The sequence below is a fragment of the Seriola dumerili genome, unplaced genomic scaffold, assembly GCF_002260705.1.
Source record: "Seriola dumerili isolate Sdu_G_001 unplaced genomic scaffold, Sdu_1.0 BDQW01002262.1, whole genome shotgun sequence".
Taxonomy (NCBI): domain Eukaryota; kingdom Metazoa; phylum Chordata; class Actinopteri; order Carangiformes; family Carangidae; genus Seriola; species Seriola dumerili.
Genome location: NW_019176517.1, coordinates 575,966 through 595,270, shown reverse-complemented (window position 1 = coordinate 595,270; position 19,305 = coordinate 575,966). Strand labels below are relative to the sequence as shown.

General features: G+C 39.4%; 1 protein-coding gene across 1 annotated transcript in view; it reads left to right on the top strand.

Annotated features, from left to right (window-relative positions):
• The window catches only part of LOC111239302 (calcium/calmodulin-dependent 3',5'-cyclic nucleotide phosphodiesterase 1C-like), a 207,309-nt gene that overhangs the window by 61,431 nt on the left and 126,573 nt on the right, over positions 1-19,305 (top strand). The window contains exons 4-7 of the mRNA XM_022769149.1: positions 5,562-5,675; positions 7,070-7,252; positions 8,879-8,945; positions 12,519-12,635. Coding sequence (XP_022624870.1) covers positions 5,562-5,675; positions 7,070-7,252; positions 8,879-8,945; positions 12,519-12,635 — 481 coding nt within the window. The remainder of the gene's footprint in view (positions 1-5,561; positions 5,676-7,069; positions 7,253-8,878; positions 8,946-12,518; positions 12,636-19,305) is intronic.

Here is a 19,305-nt window from a genome sequence, read left to right as displayed (position 1 = left end):
GATCACGCTTTTTTCCTCTCCTTTTTCCGTGGACCCCGATGACGCTCCAGACCACCTGCAGCTGGAGCTCATTGAGCTGCAGTGTGACGCTGAGTGTCGAAGAGCGATGGTTCGAAGAGCTTCTGGCGTCCCCTCTAGACCCAGCTTCTCTGCAGTGGCGGAAAGGAGCATTGTGTGCTCAGACCCATCATCCAGTATGGCATAAGTGTCCAGGGCGCGCTTACCATTACGCAGGATCACCTTAATCACTTTTAGCAGCACACGGTTGCAGTCCGTTGGTCGATCTAGGTAGAGTACCTCGGTGGATGTGTTTACAAGGCAACTTGTCTCTGTTGACTCCTCCTTAGGTGCTCTGCTGTTAACTTCATGGAGTACTTGCAAGTGCTTGCCCTGGCAGAGGCCACAGAGCTTCTTAAGGGTACACTGTGTGGCCTGATGGGACCTTCTGCAGCGCCAGCATTTTTTGTTGGACCGTATCCACTCAGTGATCTGGGCTTTGGTGAGCTTCTGGATGGCTGAGCACTGATTGAGGTTATGTGCTTCATTGCCACAGTAAGGACAATATGCCTTTGCTTTAGGCCTCCTCTTATCTGATCTTATTCCCACTGCATCCTTAGCCCCATGGAAGACAGACGTAATACGATTTACACACGACAGACATCAGGTGAGGTCATAACACTGTCTATCCTCTTTAATGCGACCTGATACGGCTGCCCAAACTTCTCATTCAGAGCAGCCATGGTGTCTGAATACGGGGTGGGGGAATGGAGGTATGAATCCGCCACTAGGCACGCCTCTTCCAGCTTTAGGTGGTCTGTTAAGATCTGATATTTATAGAGCTCTGTTGCATCAGCTGGTAACAGGTTCTCTAGAGCAATCTTCAATTAAGCGAACTGACTTGGGTCTCGCTGGCTGAAGTCCGGTAAAGTGGGCGGGGGTCCCCTGTAAGATGACTCTGCTCGAGGGGGGTCGCTGTAGGACTGTCCGTTGGAAGGCTCTGCCGGCCTTAGCTGAGGTGCAGGTGCACCTTGCCTAGGGAGCGCTGGTTGAGGAGGGGCCCATTGTGCTGCTGGTGTATCGGCCTGCAGGCCTGGCTGGTGCTGGATTTGTGTGGAGCTGGACTGTGGAGAATGTGGCTGAGGATCTCCATAACCCAGGTGTTTAGGGAACAGACCCACCTGGTATAGACGACCCCTATCTGGAGGGGGAGCACTCACCGCTGCTGGTCTTAGCAACGGAGGGGGTATTGAACCTGATTTCCTGGAGCTTGTGCATCACCTGGTCCAGGAGGTCTGCCACCTTATTCCTCTGTGGCTGCTCTTTGGGCTCCGGCCATGGTAGTGGGGGTTCTGGCCATTTCTCTTTTTCATATTGTTCTCCTGCTGAGGGCGGAGCTTCAGCAGGTGGGGGTACATAGTCAGGCCACTCGCCTGAACCTGGCTGTAGATCGAAGGACCTTATGGGGGCGTGGCTAACTGTTGCTGCCTGTGCTTCCTGGAGGCTGTGTATTGAGTCAACGAGCGACCTCATGTCCTTTCTGAGTGAGTGAAGCTGCCCGAAATCCCTATGAATGGCTAACTGAGCTTCACGAAGCCGTGTGTTCTCCTCCCTTATCATCTCCAGCTCCTGATAGAAGCCAAAGGAGCTATACTGCTCTTTCTGGTCTCTCTTACCTCGGAGGCGATAAGGTGAGAGGTTAGGAGGAGTGAGAGAGGTCATCTTGGCTGCTCCCTCTAGGTGATGATACTTATCCTCTTCATGCCCATGTTCGTATGGTACTGTGCTTGAGTAATGTGTATTTCGTGGTTTACCCCTTGGATAGTCCAGTTTGTAATCCTCTAGATGACGTGGTGGATGTCTATCCCTCTTAGGACGGGCTCCACTGCTGTACTGTTGCATCCTTATCCTGGAGTAAAGGTCAGATATCCGGCTCAAAGGACCTCAATGTTACTGAGGGTTGTAATAAAGGACTGTATAAATTGTTGTTTGGTTGATCCTGATCTCTAGCTTCGCCCCAGGTGTGTCTGTCAAAACACAGATGCTGACAACTCTTCTTTAGTTTGACTGTTTAATAAGCTCAAGCAACAGTACAGAACATGGGCACAGCTTTGTGTGAATGGTTCTGTCCAGAAAAAAAGGAAAAACATATTATCTGGCCCACATTACATACACGAACATATATTGACATGTGCACCTTTAATATTTGTAATAAACACACACCTTTCTGTATATTATATGCAGTGTAACTAGTTAGCATAAACAGCACACTCACTAATTTAAATACAGATCAAATACGTAGCTACACATCCACTTCTAGCTGACCAATTAACAACCATATGCTTTTAAGTTAGCAAGCAGCTCCAAGCTAGGTGGCTATAATAATCAACATATGAAAACAAAGGATAATGAACTAGCAACATAAATAATATGACTTACAGGTCTCACGGACACACACACACAATTACGGTGAAACCAATTAGTCTCTGACTGGCAGCCTCCGCTCTCTCTCCGCTCTGCACTTTCTGCCGTCTTCAGGCTCGCGCGTGCTCACTCCCAATGTGCCGCGCGTATCTACCTCCGATCACCGTCACGCACCCAGAGTAATCGATAACGGCCTACATCCCTTTCGTACATAAAGGATTTACTCCTCCTCAAATGCCAACACTCAGTCTCAGTCTGGTAGTTAATTCTATTAAGCAAAAACTGTTTTAGCATCATAACACCCCCTGGTGATGAAATACACAAAATTTAGTAGTCTTATTGAGGGCATCGGGCTGAATGGCTGGACCAAATTTGGTTATAGTTGGATGAAGCATTCAAGAGCTGTAGCAGACTGAATTGATTTGACCATGCCCACAGAAATTTGTTAGGCAATCATGGAAAAAGATACATGATATCTAAAATCTAAGATACATGCTTCGTTCATAGTTGTCCAAACACGATATGTACCAAGTTTGGTGAAACTTGGATAAAAAATGTAGGATAGGGAGTCAAAAGTATGTTTTTCATATAATTCAAAATGGCAGAAAAAAATTCAAACAATGGCCTACGGCAATCTCTTCAGCATCATCCATTGAATCCTTACACAACAGAGTTGTTCTTCTAGGTTTCACAGGTGTTGAGATATCAACCAAAACACTTTGCATTATTTGTCACCTGATTTCTCACCAGATGGTGGAGCTATTGCTACCATTTTGACTCTGTTTAAGCACTGTAGTGTTGCAGCAATCACATTAACTAGTGCATTTTAATAGAAAAGGATTGCTGAAAGCCACCTGAAGCGTGCTGCTTTCTTGCAGCTCCTGCAACTTACTTGCAGCTTCAGCAGCAAGCTCTCAGTTCTGAAAGCTAGCTTGCACCTGGCAGAAACTTGCTGCACCTCTCTTTCAGCTATTAAATGTGATAGCGCATAGGATCCACAGGTCAAAGATTTTTTTCTTGCACACCTTGTAGTTCATGTTTGATCATGATCAATATAAAAAATATCAATAACCGTCCGCATGGCGGTGCCATCACAAAAGTTTTTGACTATGTGCAGTATGCCAAGTTTCAGTTCTGTAGCCTTAACATAGATATTAGTGATTTTGTGCACTCCTCAGTAAAAAATGAATAACTCATTAATTGTAAGAGATGTTATAGTATGTATGTGTGTAGCTGTTATAAGTTTTGAGATATCATCTTTTATCATCTATCATCTATCATCATCAATATAATTTTTCATATTTTTTTGCTCATTTCCCAACCACCATTCAAAATCATGAAACAATTCATATAGAATCAGGTGCTACAGATATCAGCACCGAAAGTCATAGCCTTTATTGCCTAAGCATGCTTCACATTTTAGCTTTGGAATCATGTTTCTATCTTCAAATGTGTAAGACGGTAGCATGTCAAAAAATTTACGGAAGAAAAAAATGGCTACGAGGATATCAATTGTGTGATTGCTGCATTAATTAAACTGATAAAGATTTGGATTGCACAATATGAAATTTGACGGATTAAAATATATGCCTTCTGTACTTCAAGTACAGCAGGCACATAATAATATGATATACTGCCATACTATTAAGTAGTAGTAGTAGTACTACTAATGTAGTATATTGATGTACTACTATAACATCTCACTTTATACTACATTTAACTTGAGGCCTATCTCATGTTATAATTTTTTTTCTCTCTCTTGTCTGTTTTATTCCTTCACTGCTATAAAAATATAGAAAACAGACTGACTGACACACTCCTTTTTATAGAAAATAGTGATTATATTGTGAACTATCATGATTATAAGTAGAAAAACAACAACTTATTTTTACTCCACATTGAACATAAATCCTTGAATATAAAAACGACTCATTGAAATTGGTTGGGAAACATTAACATTATAGTGCTTTTAATCCAGAAAAAGTGTAGCTCCTCCATTTACTTGCATTTGTTTACAAGCTAGTCTTGCACATTTGAATATGGTGGCAACAATCAGCATGCTGAAATGCTCACAGTAACAATTCTTAAGAGTGGGTGGTTAGCAGGTCTTACTTGCAGAAAATTAGCATTGTGAGTACAGAAAAGTAAATAAATACATTCTTATAACTCTGTGCAAACTCACATTTTCCCCATGAATTTGAAATGTTTTTTTGCACAAATCTAACATCACACAAGCTTTCACTAACAAAAACATGCATTCAAGTGGCTGAAGGATTGTTGCTATCAAATATCATGCATCTTGTGTGCAAAACAGTTTGTCCTGAGAGTGGTGTTAGAAGAAAGACCAACACTTTGGCAGCATAAAATTACTAAGCAAATAACATGGAACTCGGCTTTTAAGATTATGAAATACTGTACCTAGATCTAATGTGCAAAGCTGATGTAGTGGTGGTGATAGAGAATTCAGGGAGTGTCTAAAATGGAAAGGAAGGATGTACTCAGTGAGTGAAATACATAGGTTTCAATTTGACACTGTTTAAGCACTGTAGTGTCGGGAAGCTGTTCAAGCTTCAGTCTTGTAGCTGTTAAAGTTTTTGACATATAGAGACAAACAACCAGTCATGGTCACATTCACAACTTTGTGAAATTTAGAGTCACCAATTACCCCAAGGTACATGTCTTTGGACTGGGAGAAAGCCGGAGTACCCAGAGGGGTAGATAAGAAGGATTCAATAATATCTGTAATGATGACAGAGATTATAATAAAAGGTATTCTTAGGTACTCAAGCATGAGACTCTTCAAATTCTGGATGAAGGTTGAAGCCATTATATCAGTGTAAGTAACAGTTGTAATGCTTGTAACAAGCTGTATGTCTGGTATACAGTGCATTCGGAAAGTGATACCTTCAATTTTTTCACGTTTAAAAAAAAAAAAAAAAAAAAAAAAAGTTTTCCCACTGAACAATTTACACTCAATACCCCACAATGACAAAATGCAAATTTAATGGGTCTCAACACTTTCTGAAAGCACAGTATGTCATTTTTTCCCTGACTTCTGATTCTTCACTGCAAATCAAGTATGTGGCATTGTTTAAATTTAGTGGTGATGCTGATGTTGGTGTGGTGGCTATGTGTTGCAGGTTGCGATGTCTTGTAAAGCAACTGGAGAGGGGGGAGGCATCTGTGGTGGACCTGAAGAAGAACCTGGAGTATGCTGCGTCATTCCTTGAAAATCTATACATTGAGGAAACCAGGCAAGGAGCGTTCAGCTCAGTTCCATTCTTATTAATTCATACATAAACTGTGTACTGTGTCAGAAAAAAGTTCTCTTTTGTTTTACAAAAAATGTTGAATTTTAAAGTATTGCTCTTGAATACTCTTTGGTTATGACAATTTCTCATTACAAGTAAAAATCCTACCGAATTTAACTTAATGCCACAATGAAGCTCACCACTAAACCACTGTGCTCCTCCCGTCCCTCTTGCTACTTTGTTACCCTCTGCCCAGTAGTGGTGTGTGGATCAATCTTGTAATATTGATACTTTCAATCCCAAATGTTTCAGTTTCTAGGATCAGTTCTCAACGATCAGATCATCATCAGGGATACAGTAGAAAGTAACTATGCCAACACTAGGATCTAGTCTAAATAATACCCACTTGATAAGAACTACTTCTCCCTCTGTCTGTATAGTCATATGGTGAGTGTTGACATTGACGATGGCTCACTGTAAATCTAGTCTTGTTTAGAACTTTTTCAGTTTTCAGAACAGCAATGATGCTGTATGTGATGTGTATGGAAGGGCCGTGAGGTATTGTGGCAACACCACAAACCATGTTAAATCATACAGAATATGATGAGGTTATGCAGCGGCAGTCTGAAGAAAAGTGCTGCTCGGACAAGACGGACTTGAGTCAGCAAATCAATTGGCAATGGCAGGCAGTATCCATGTACAGAGAGTGTGTAGCTTTTGTGAATTTTTATCATTGTCACTGTGGATAAGTGATTTATGTCTGTCTAGGCTTTAGTTTGTGTGTTGATGTTAAAACAAGCAGAGTTCCCCACCACATTCAAATTGATTTAAATAAATATGGTTATGAAGTAAGTAATGAAATAGATAAATAAATGCTACAATAAAAAAATTATATAAAGATGAGGTCTGCAAAATTGCATTGATGGAAAGACTGTTATTTCATCTCAGACCAAAACAAATGCTTCGTCACCTGCCAAGGTATTCCAAATCACCTCTGTGGTAGTTTCTGCTACAGTAGGTGTTTCTAAAAACCACAATAAATGCTATTTAATCTAATAAATTATATCTAATTGAAATTGTGCTTAATTTTTGAACAAACCGAATAGTTAATGTTTAATTACAAATGTATTATGTTATTTATTATGTATCTTTACTACCACAGCATCCTGTTTGTTTTTCTTTTTAATTACTTATTAAAGATTTCACAGATACAAATATAGAAACCATCTACTTTCCTGATAAAAATAATCATCAATCATCACAGTCTGATGAATGAACCATACAAGTAAATAAACAGTGGAACAGTCTCATAATCATTTCTATGTTCATAGACAAAGTGGCCTGCAGAAATTGCGGTGCATGACCTTTGGGTTTCTGTGAATCTGTCTCTGCCACAGGCGGCTAGTGGACACAGAGGATGAGCTGAGGGACATCCAGTCAGACTCTGTGCCCTCAGAGGTTCGTGACTGGCTGGCTTCCACTTTTACCCGGCAAAGGGGCCTGATGCTGCGCCGCAATGAAGACAAACCACGCTTCCGCAGCATTGTCCATGCTGTGCAGGCTGGCATCTTTGTGGAGAGGTATGGTTATTTGGTATACTTAAGTTTAGTTTTGTTGGGTTGTGTATAGTGTCTTTATGTAACAGTCCTCTTGATGTCTGGAAGCTATAGTCTGATGGTCATATAATGAATGTTTATAAGCCCTTATTATTGGCCTTATCTCATCAGCCAGTTTGCATTACTATAAGTTCACATGGTTTTCACATTATCCTGTACTATGTAATTATTCAGTTAAATCTTAATGAGTTATAACAGATTAATACAACATTTTCTCTAACCGGTAGCGCATGACCCAATTACACACACAGACAGACTGGCTCAGTTTTTAATGGACTTTATTGCCAAACGTAGCAAACACACAGCAGAGCAGAAGAAGAAAGTTACAGTTTAGTTCAAGGTAACAGTGCTGTTGGGGGCAGGCTGGAGACGTAGTCAGGGAGGTAACAGATCCAGAACCACACAAGCAATGAGTCCAGGCAGACAAACCAGAAGGAGGCAAGCAGATGAGTAGTCGGAGCAGGGAAGCCAGCAGGTCAGAATCGGCGGGCAAAACAGGCAAATAGAACCTCAGGACAGAGAGCAAAAACTCAGAGTCAGGAATAGAAGGCAGATGGGCTTACCGGGATATAGACGGAGCTGGCAGGTCAGAGACAGACGCTCAGGTGAACAATGGAGCAGGACTGACATTTTCAAATAGAGTTGAAAGCACAACAATATTTTTCAACATTTTTAGTTCAAAATAGTAAATGTATGCGGCTATTTTTTCCCATATCACAACAGATGCAACAATATTTGCTCATTTTAACGCTTAAGAAAATACAAACAAATGATTTTGGGAGTTATTATGTTAGTTTTCATGGTCTTATAATATATTTGCCTTCATCATGAGCAGATTTTGCTTTTTTGACTCAAAGTTGGCCTATGTTCAAAGCAAAACAAAACTCAATAATTGTTCTTTTATAAATAGTACGAAATTAATGAATAATACTACAATACATATTTTCAGAATACTATGCTTATTGAGACAATTGAATGGCTCTGGCAGCTTCTGTGTGGACTGAATGTGCTGCTCTGCCTCTCTGCATCCCTCTCTGCACAGTAGATGCAGATAGAGGTACTTCTTCTTTATGGAAAGTAGCCAAGGTTTGTCCAAAAAGTCATTAGATTTGTTGTTAGGTACTGAATTAAAAAAGTCACTAAATCTACTGTCAAAGTTGCAAAATTGGCAATGCAGAAAAGCAAGGCTCCTGTGTAGTCAAGGCAGTAGTAGCAGATCCATCCAATCGATCACACAGCTATAACCAGTCCGGCTTTAGACTGAGGTGAAATAAATAAATACAAAAATAAATGAATTTAGAAATGCATAAATAAATAAACAAATGTAAAAACACATTGCATGCATTTATTTATGTATTTATTTCCTTGTTTATTTATACTTGTCATTTTTAGTCTTTCATACAAGTACATCATGAGCTCAGAATAAACAGTCTAGTTCCATTTCACAACCTAATATTGGTTGCCTCTGGACAGTCTCTGAAAGAAATTCTAATTGTTACTATAATAGCCAGTGAAGCATTCAGTGTGTGTTGGCTTGGTTTGGCATTGTGTTGTGGTATGTGTCTTTGTATGTGTTATCTGTTGTGACAGGATGTACAGACGAACCTCCAACATGGCTGGTTTCAGTTATTCCCCAAACGTCATCAGTGAGCTCAAGGTATTTGTGTTTCCGTTTTCTATGTATGGTGAAAAGCTTGAAACAGATTAATATACAAATGGCATGAGAAAATATTTCAGGGCCCGTATTCATAAAGTATCTTAAGGCTAAAAGTAACTCCTAACATTAGGAGAAACTCCTTAAAATAATGGGCGTGTCAGTCCTAACTTTAGGACTCCTAATTTTCTGACTAAGAGCTATTCACAAAACCACTTAGTGCTGGGGCGACGCGTTGACATAATTGACGTAATTGACGTAATTGACGTAATTGACGTAATTGACGTAATAGATTATGTAAATACATTAGAAGTAAGATGTAGGAAGTAAGGTGGCTGCACCTAGTCAGAGCATGGACTCCGACGAAGAGCAAGCTGAAGCATAAAAACATCGCTCATGATCATCTAAAGCGTGGGAGTATTTTAAGCAGGGTCCGAACAACATGGTGCTCTGTAAACTCTTCAAATTAGAAATAGCTTATCACAGTAGTACCACCACCATGCTCAAGCACTAGGAGTGGAGCTTTATTTTGGAGAGACTTTATATCAGACTGTGAAACACAGATTACCAGTAAAGACTGGGCTATTTTTTGTTGGGGATTAATGCCCTGCAGTGCATACTTTGATTGTCATATTTGTTTGTTTTAACCCTCTTAAGCCCATGGGAGCATAAACGCTTCCAAATTTCACGTTGTCTGTAGAGTGTCATTGCTCTGCGACTGTTTGTACTAGAGACGTGCCGTTTTTTCTCCTTAAACTAGACAATCGGCGCTTTCAATCAAGCCCCTGATCGTCAGTATGTCGTCACTGACTTAGATTGAAACACTAACATTGAAAGTTTCTAAATATTTGGAGTAGTTTTTCTGGCACACTGCTGCTTTCTGTCTTTGTGTTTATTGAACGAATCTGATCTGCATTCTTTGCCAGTTTAGCGTCACATGACTGAATCAGACATTCCTTTTGACTCCAGTGGGTGAGGTCACAGCAAATCAGAGTATCTGATTCAGAGGCTTGGCCTGGCTTGGCTGTAAACCTAGACTGAATGAGAGCAGTGCTGTTTTACTCTGATATCAAAGTGAGGAGAAGTTTTTCGGAGTTTACTGAAGTGACAGAATAAATACAGAAGGATGTGACAGTACATATTTAGTGCAATGGAGAATTTGGAACTGATTTTTCAAGGACCAGACAAAAAACGCCCATAAATACTGCTCCACAGAATGATCATATCTCATGAACAGATAAAAATAGAAACTTCAAATCACCTCTCATTTTTTGTTTTTTGTTTTATGGGCTATTTTCCTCTATTATATATACTGACGAGTGACATTTATTATTAGCTAAGGTTATGCTGATTCTCAATATGTGTAGCAGTTGGTGAAACTGTTACAAATGACAATTTTATTAGGAAAAACACAGAGGTATTAAAGAACAAAAATACTGAAATATAAATGACAAATTTTTAAAAATCATTTTGGGTGAATTCGTTATTATATTAATCGAGTAATAAAAAAATAATAGATTAGTCGATTAATCTATTCATAATTTTTTTGATTAAGCGATAGATTAATCGATACACAAATAATCGTTAGGTGCAGCCCTAATCTTAATGGAGAGTGCCCTGAGGCAGCTGTTTGAAAGGCATCATATTCCAGCTGGATGTTACCTGGTGGGGAACAGTGGATATCTTCTCACACTTTAACCCACAGCAGGGACCACAGCTACATTACAACAGTTGCAGGTACAACAGGTGGCTAATAGGCTGCCAGTTAGGTTTAGTTAGGTAGTCCATGATGGATTATCTTTTTATTTTTTATTTTTTCCATTGAGTGAATTAAGTGTAAGTTCTTATTGTAAAATTAAATTCTCCTTCTTGGCACAAACCTTATTAAGCAGATGCATTTTGGGAATGCACTACTTTTGTAAACAGCACCTAATCTGTTATTATATAATTTGTATTGGTTTGTCTTTCATCAACCAATCACTGTGGTTATTGCAAGCAAGCTTGTCCATGAAAACTGACATTGGCCATAGCAATGGAGGTGCACTCTAGGCTTAGTGGTTTTCACTTTTCCTTAGTAAAAGTTGGTCTCAGCAGCTTTGTAAATAGGACTTTTAGGAAAACTTTTAGTGTGACTTACGAGTACTCTAGTGGTAAGATAAAATTCTTTGTGAATACGGGCCCAGATCTCCTTCACCCTTTCACAATATGCAAATTCACAGACATGCATTATTTTCATTTTGTGCCATGCACATGCTAAATTTCAAAAATCTTATCTCATTGAATTGAGCGCTGAGTGAAGGTCTAGAATGAAAAGAAGTTGAGGTGTGGAACGTGATTAATGTTTTTATCAAACATTAATTAGGGGATATACCAGGGATTGAATGGATATTGTGGATTGGTAAAGGCCAGAAGGTGTAATTTTACTGACCCACATTAAGTCACAATAACTGCACTTGAATAACAAGACCATACCACATATATGTGCAAGTTCATTTGGGGCACCTTGTTCTTCTTTCTTCCCTCTCCAGTGTTCCTCTTGTTTTCCTAAACCTCACTAACACTCCAAGAGTTCAGGCCATAACAACCTTCACACAGTTAGACATTGTTTAACTTCTATTTTGACTGTTTATGTCTGGATGGAGCCACTGCTATCATCTGTAGCTAGGACACCCTGGGCCATATAGTTAAGGAGGTACAAGGAAAGCATATTGTTTAAATCTAGTTGTTGTCAGGGAGCTGGAGAAAACATGATGACCAGAAGTTCAGATGTCTCAGGCAGAAGTATTTATTGTAAGCTTGGCGCCAAGGAGAAAATGATAAGCAGTATACGGCATATGAGTCAGAGTAGTACCACATTAAATTCTGAGAGTGTCTTGTCTGACTACGGGTATATAATCCCAGGTCTTACTCCATATTGTGTGAAGATGCTATTGGACACCAAAATCTGCATTGTCACATGTTCTTACCTAGTTAATATTACATTTGTCTTGTCCTTTCTCTTACTGTGCTCATCCTTGACAACAACTAGATTTGAACAATATGCTTTCCTTGTACCCCCTTATCTATAAGACCCTGGGTACCCTAGCTAAAGATGATAGCAGTGGCTCCATGTAGACACAAACAGTCATAATAGAAGCTAAACAATATCTAAAAATGTGAAGATTTTGTGTTTAGTGTGGTTTAAGAGAAAAAGGAACACTGGAGAGAGATAAATCTCCTTCACAGTATGAACTGGTGAGAAAGAACAAAGCAGCAAAGATGCATTGCAACCAGAAAACGTAAGAGGTTAAAATAAAAGAGCAGCATTTTATTTATTTATTGATATTGGCAACCATCAGGAGGCAGGTGCAGGTTAACAATAGCAAAACAAAAAGAATATGCCCACACTACCATCTTGTTTCCAGTTCTTCTTTAGTTCTACATGACAACATTTCAAATGACATGTCGTAGTTATTTTTTTCTCATCCATGATATCTTCAAAAAATAAGAAAGAAAAAATGTTCTAACTAACAATGAACAGATAAATGGGTATGTTGATATTCATTGGCTAATGAAACTTGTTTGTATCTATTCTAGCATGTAGACATGTGGTCCTTTGATGTGTTTGGATTGAATGTTGCTAGTGGAGACCACGCTCTGAAATTTGTCTTCTATGAACTACTCACAAGATACGACTTGATCAATCGTTTCAAGGTATGACTTCCATTGCCTTTATCAGTCACTTCAGATATGTGATTGTGTGATGTCATATTATTCCTCTTCCAAAGATGTACTTTTCTAACACCGCGTTCATACAGTTGAAGTCAGACATTTACATACACCTTACCTCAGTTTTGTGCAATTCCTGACATTTAATCCTAATAAACATTACCAGTCTTAGGAACGTTATGACATTTTAAGAACATGAATGTCACATTCCCAGTGGTTCAGAAGTTAACATACATGTCAGTATTTGGTAGCATTGCCTTTAATTGTTTAATTTTGGTCAAACATCTCGAGTAGCCTTCCACTAAGCTTCTCACAAAAAGTTGTTGGAATTTTGGCCCATTCCTCCTGACTGAACTGGTGTAATTGAGTCAGGTTTGTAGGCCTCCTTGCTTGCACACACCTTTTCTTTTGCACACAAATTTTCAATGGGATTGAAGTCAGGACTTGGTGATGGCCACTGCTATACCTTAATAAGTCATTTTGCCACAACTTTGGAAGTATGCTTGGGGTCATTGTCCATTGGTAAGACCCATTTGTGACTGAGCTTTAACTTCCTGGCTAATGTGTTGAAATATATATTCAATTTTTCCACATTATCTTCCTTCCTCATAATGTTATCTATTTTGTGAAATGCCCCAGTCCCTTCTGCAGCAAAGCACCACCAAGGTTCATAGTTGGGAATTTGTTCCATGGCTTGCAAAACATACCATTGTATGTTTCTCTCCAAACATACAATAGTCATTATGGCCAAACAGTCCTATTTTTTTTCATCAGACCACAGGACATTTTGTCATGGTTTGCTATGGCAGACACTTTTTGTTAGTTTTGTTTTGACTTTTTGCGCTTTATTTTGTAATTGGTTTCCTTGTGTGTCAGTGTTTTTGCTTCCTGTCTTGGTCCTGTGTCTGTGTGGTGATTGTCTGCCCCGCCCTAATGTGTTTCACCTGTGTTCAATCACCCTTGTCTCCCTTGTCTATATAGTCTTTGTGCTCCCCTTTGTCTGAGTCGGTTTGTCACTGTTGTCATTGTTGTCTCTGGGTTTGTCGTTAGCCTGTTCACATCTGTTGATTTCTGGTTCTTCCTCAAGTTGTTCAAGTCTGGTTTGTCTTCAGTCCTTTCATGTTACCTGTTGTCATCCCCTGTGGTTCCCTGTGCGTGTGTTAGTTTAATAAACCTGTCTGCACCGTCTCCCATGTGTTGGCTGCATTTGGGTCCAGCCCTTACCCCTCAAACCCTGACAAACCCTTACAGCTGTGACACATTTCTCCAAAAAGTAGAATCTTTGTCCTATGATGGTTTTAGGGTAGTGGCTTCTTCTTCAGGTTATGTTGATATCCTATATCCACAGGAAAACAAGGTTATATAAGGTTATATGTGGATATTGAGACTTTTGTACCTGATTCCTCCAGCATCCTCACAAGGTCCTTTACTGTCCTTTGACAGAACATGTCACCTTCCTGAGTTGTATGATACCTGTATGGTCCCATGGTGTTTATACTTGCATAGTATTTTCTGTAAGTTGAATGTGGTTTTTTCAGGTGTTTAAAATAAATAATAATAAATTAAATATCTCCCAAGAATAAACCAGTGGAGTAAACTTGTAGAGTTCCACAATTTGTTTGCTCACATCTTGCATCATTGCTTTTGATTTTCCCATGATGTCAAGCAAAGAGGCACTGGGTTTTGAGGAAGGCCTTAAAATACTTCAACAGGGACTCTTTCAATTAACTCAGATTGTGTCAATAGCCTATGAGAAGCTTCTAAAGTACTCTGCTGGAATTTTCCAAACTGTTTAAAGACAGAGATCAAAAAATCCATGTATTTTTACTGGCCCTATGTGAGTGATTATCATTCATTCACTGAGAGTGTGATGCATGCATGTTCTGGGACTGTGCTCACATATGTAACAATCTCACAGATGCAGCTTGAGCTGCTGCCATCATCATTTTGGGGTGGAGGAAACATTTTGACCCAATGATGATGAAAAAGAATTTTAGAAAATTATTGCAATTTTATTTAAAAAAAAAAAAGGATTCTCCCATCTCCACACAGGATCTCTGGAGCTTAGCCAGAGTGACCATTTGGTTCCTGGTCACCTCTGTTATCAAGGCTCTTCTCCTCCAATTGCTCAGCTTGGCCTGGCCAGTACCAGCTGTGGTTGGTTGTGGTTGCACACCTCTTCCATTTAAGAATTATGGAGGTCAATGTGCTCCAGGGAACCTTCAGTGCAGCAAAATTCTTTTGGTTCTGCAGGCACTTCCTCCCTCCTGATGTCTTGGTTTTTGCTCTGATATACACTGTCATCTCTGAGATCTTATATCGACAGGTGTGTGCCTTTCCAAATCATGTCCAATCAATTGAATTTACCACAGGTGGACAGCAAGATGCACCTGAGCTAAATTTCAAGTATCATAGCAAAGGGTCTGAATACTACAGAAGCATATTGCTGCCACACCAAGAAAATGGGGTCAGTTTCACATTATAACCTTAAAAGTTAATTGTTATAACAAGATGTTTTTCACGTTATGACAATATATTTTCACATTATTACAACATACAAACTTATCACGTTATAACAACAAACTTTTCTTGTTATAATATACTCAAGTGTATAAAAGAGAAGTTATTGAATAGTATTCCTAATAAAAAATAACCTAATATTATGTAAAAGCACATTTTTCCAAATGAAGTGTTACAACCAAGGGATGACCTCTGGTTGTACCTCAACACTTAATGGAGTGGAGAGGCCTACGTTCCTCAGTCTGCAGAGGAGGTGGAGGTGCTGTTGGGCCTCCTTGATGATGGCTGTGGTGTGCTGGTGATTGTAGGAGTTTTTGTACCCCCTCCTGTTGGTGTTCTCGAACTTGAGAGTAAAAAGCATTAAGGAAGAAGGGGTCATCATATCCTGCCCATACCATGGGCTTGTAGCCAGTCTGGAATCCCTCCCAGAAGTACTGCGTAGGCTTGTTGTTGGCACGTATATTAATGGTTTTGACAACAGTCATATCATCTATGCATGTGTTTATGAATCCCATCACAAACTGTAGTAGCTAAAGCTAAAGTATGGCAAGTAGTTGCATCCATAAACATGTGCCACAGAGTGCATTCAAAGCATCCGTGCAGTGCTGGAATTACCTGTGGCCAAACTCTGATCTCCTTCACTGCTGGGGGCTCTTGTTTCACCTGGGGCTTGTATGCAGGCGTCAGCATGACAGTCAAGTGGTCAGAGTTGCCAGTGTGGGCTAAGAGAGCAGCTCTGTATGCATTTTTGATGTTTGTGTACACCAGGTCGAGTGTATTATTCCCCTGCAAATTTCACATGCTGATAGAATTGAGGTCAGACAGCCTTTAAACTTGCCTTGTTAAAATCCCCCACAACAATGAAGAATGCATTAGGGTGGGCTGTCTGCAGCTGGCTGATGGCATTACAAAGTTCATCCTTGGCCTCTTTTGCATTTGCACTCGGGGAACATAAAATATATATGGAAGCCTATAGGGGACCATATTCAAATGATAATGTAATTCCACAATAGCATTTTAATTTTCCACATATGTATGTGTTATTTCAGTAAAAATTGAAAAATAAAAATGCAATGAACCAATTAGCATTTTCACATTCACATACTTGCATAGGCATTCTAGGACCATATTAAAATGAAAACAGAAAAGCTGTTTGACATTTCATTTTCAAATTTTTTTTTACTTTATTTTACATGTCAGCAAGGTGATATTCAGGTCACAATTAAAATGAAAATGCAGTTTTGTTAACAATTTGAAAATGGAAATGAAAACGGCATTTGACATTTCATTTTCAAAGTCTTAACCTGGTCTATATTGGATAATATTTACATGCAATTTGCAAAACATCCATAGAATTTTCATTTACATGTCACCATGCTTTTTGGGGTCAAAATGAAAATGAAAATGCAATGTAATAACAATCTGAAAATGAATATGGAATTTGACATTTCATTTTCAAAATCTTAAGCTGCTCTACAGTGGACAATATTCAAATGCAATATGCAAAAAAGCACCCCCAGTCTATTGAATTTCATTTACATGTCACCACACTACTTTGGGGTCAACATGAAAATGAAAATGGAATCTGTCAGACCTCTTATCAAGGCGGGTCTTGAGTTAGGATGTCACTGCCTTGTCACTGTTTGCCTGTCACCATGACAGTGGCTAATGGCTTGTCGAGCAGTGAATGCTGTTTTCTATCAAGTAGTACACTGAAACTTGCCCGACGTTACTTCACTCACTTTATTACTATAGCATTAACACCATAAGTTAGAATTTGCTCTCGTTGAAAGGGACACCAGTCCTCTGGGAGGACATACATGAATTACCTCATAGATAAATTTATCAATCTCATATCAGAAGCCATGACTTCTTGATTCAATAGATCTCCAGTCCCTAAATCAAAAGAACACAACAGGACAACAACTGGTTGTAAATAAAGGAGTTTATTAACCAAACTACTATCTACAGAGTAAATGCAAGGTGTAATAATCATAAAGATGAAAGTAATAATGAAATGAGCTGTGTGATGAGTTGGCAATGTTGGGAGAGAATATGTTATGGCTATACACTATGGCTATACAGCTAATGATACTACGTCTACGAATGAGATTTGGCAATTAAATATTACTATATTTTGACATCAACTCAGTCATGAGTAGAGTGTTAAGACCGGCCTGTTGTGAGTTGTGCTGTAGCTGGAAACCCTTGAATGCAACCCAGCTGGCTGTGGTTGCGGTGGTAACCCTGGAGACGCGGGATCTAGGTGGATTCTCCTGGAGGCTTTGCCCCTTTATCACGGTGACAGATTCTGCTGGTGTCTCAGCAGTTCAGCTCTAGTGTAGTTTGCCAGGGGACTTTCTTTCTCAGGCACTCTTGATTTCTGGTAGGCTTCTCTGCAGGCGGTCGTAGGCAGATGTGTTATGTGCTTGTGTCTCTTGCGGGTTAATGCGAAAGAAAACTCTAAGGCACTTTATTTGGCGGGATAACTTTAGAGGAGACTGGCATTGACCAGATAACTCTAAACTGTCAAAAATCTTCAAAAAGGAAAACTTGATAATAATTAAAAGTTACAAAATTACTCTGAGACACTTCTGTTGTTTTGGTTTAGTTGGTCTTGACTTGGCTTAGAAAAATAAAAGATCGCGCATGTAGACAAAAAGAATGTTACTTGGTGCATGTGGCAAAGAAAGAATAAAGGATGCTGAAAAAGTGCAAAAATGGCTAAGAGCCATGGCTAAGAGTTTGGAACTCCTAGCTACAGAGCTACAAAAAGCCATTGAGCTGGGCTTTGAGCCTGGACTTTGAGCTTTGAGCAAAGTTTTTTTTAAAGTATGAATTGATCACAACTGTTTATCCCCTGGGGGCTAGCGCACGTTTCAGGGGCATTACCTGTCTTCTCCTGTGTTTCAACTTGGAGAACAGTAATTTTCCACTGAACTTTTGAGTAGTTTAATTCTAGAGTTTACCTATAAACTCACACATCCGTCTTCCACAATGATCATAAAACATTAAATGAAATAACATATAAACCTAATGGCACTAATAAAGACAGACAGTAATAATACAAGTGTTGATTTCATATTACATCCTTCAAACCTGGAATTAATCATACTACAAGTGGCTAATTGATCAAACAACATCATAAATATTTCCTGAAGCTAATAGTCTCTAAATATGGATTACACATCAGTTGTTTGACTGTAATAATAATAATATGGACATTCTGGATGTCATGTAGGTATGTTACCTTGTGTGAAGGATGCTGACAGTGGTCACATGAATGACATTGTCTTAAAGTATACATGTTACATTTCAAACATTCTATAGGATAGACGTTTGGGATTGACCTATTACATAGAAACATCTCATGAGTTACAGAACAGTTAGATATATAATTATATTGTCTTCCTCAGATCTGTGTCTGTGAAGAGTGTTCTGCTGGTCACTGCTCAGGATTGGAATGTGGGTTGTAGTTTATAACTCTTATCTAGAGAGGGACAGAGGAAGGAAGCGAGGTTAGTGTGTGTGCGTGTGTGTGTGTTCATGCATGGCACAGAGAGGCCAGGATTCACACCTTAGTGATAATCACTCCTTTTGGTGTTACTTGTCCTATTTAAGAAACAATCAAATATCATGTATGCTACATTACACACCTTGGGGATAAAACTATGTGAACTGAGCAGAGGAGACAGAACCAGACCTCAGGACTTTGATAATAAACGCATGGTGATTTACAAGTAAGTGAGTTAATTCTGAAGTCCCATCTGTGTTTGTGGACTTATTGTGTGCTTGACATTATAGCATTTGTGTTTAGTTTTCCCAAAAGCATAATTAAACGTCAGCTAACTACAGCAAATAGCTGGTGCTAGTTAATTGATCTGGTTGACAGGCAAAATGGAAGCTAACGGTTGTAGCTGACACACAGCTGTATGCTAGCATTGCTTGTTTATTATTACTGTAATCTCCTCTGCATCTCAGGGTGTTCACAAATGTAAGATGATGTGAAATGTTTACATTTACTGTGGGAGTCAGATAGCCAGTCATTAACATCATGCTGTAATGGCTGCGCTGACTTTCACTTTGGCATATTGTTTCTGGTTTGTCTGTTTGCCTGTACGTCCATACGTATGTA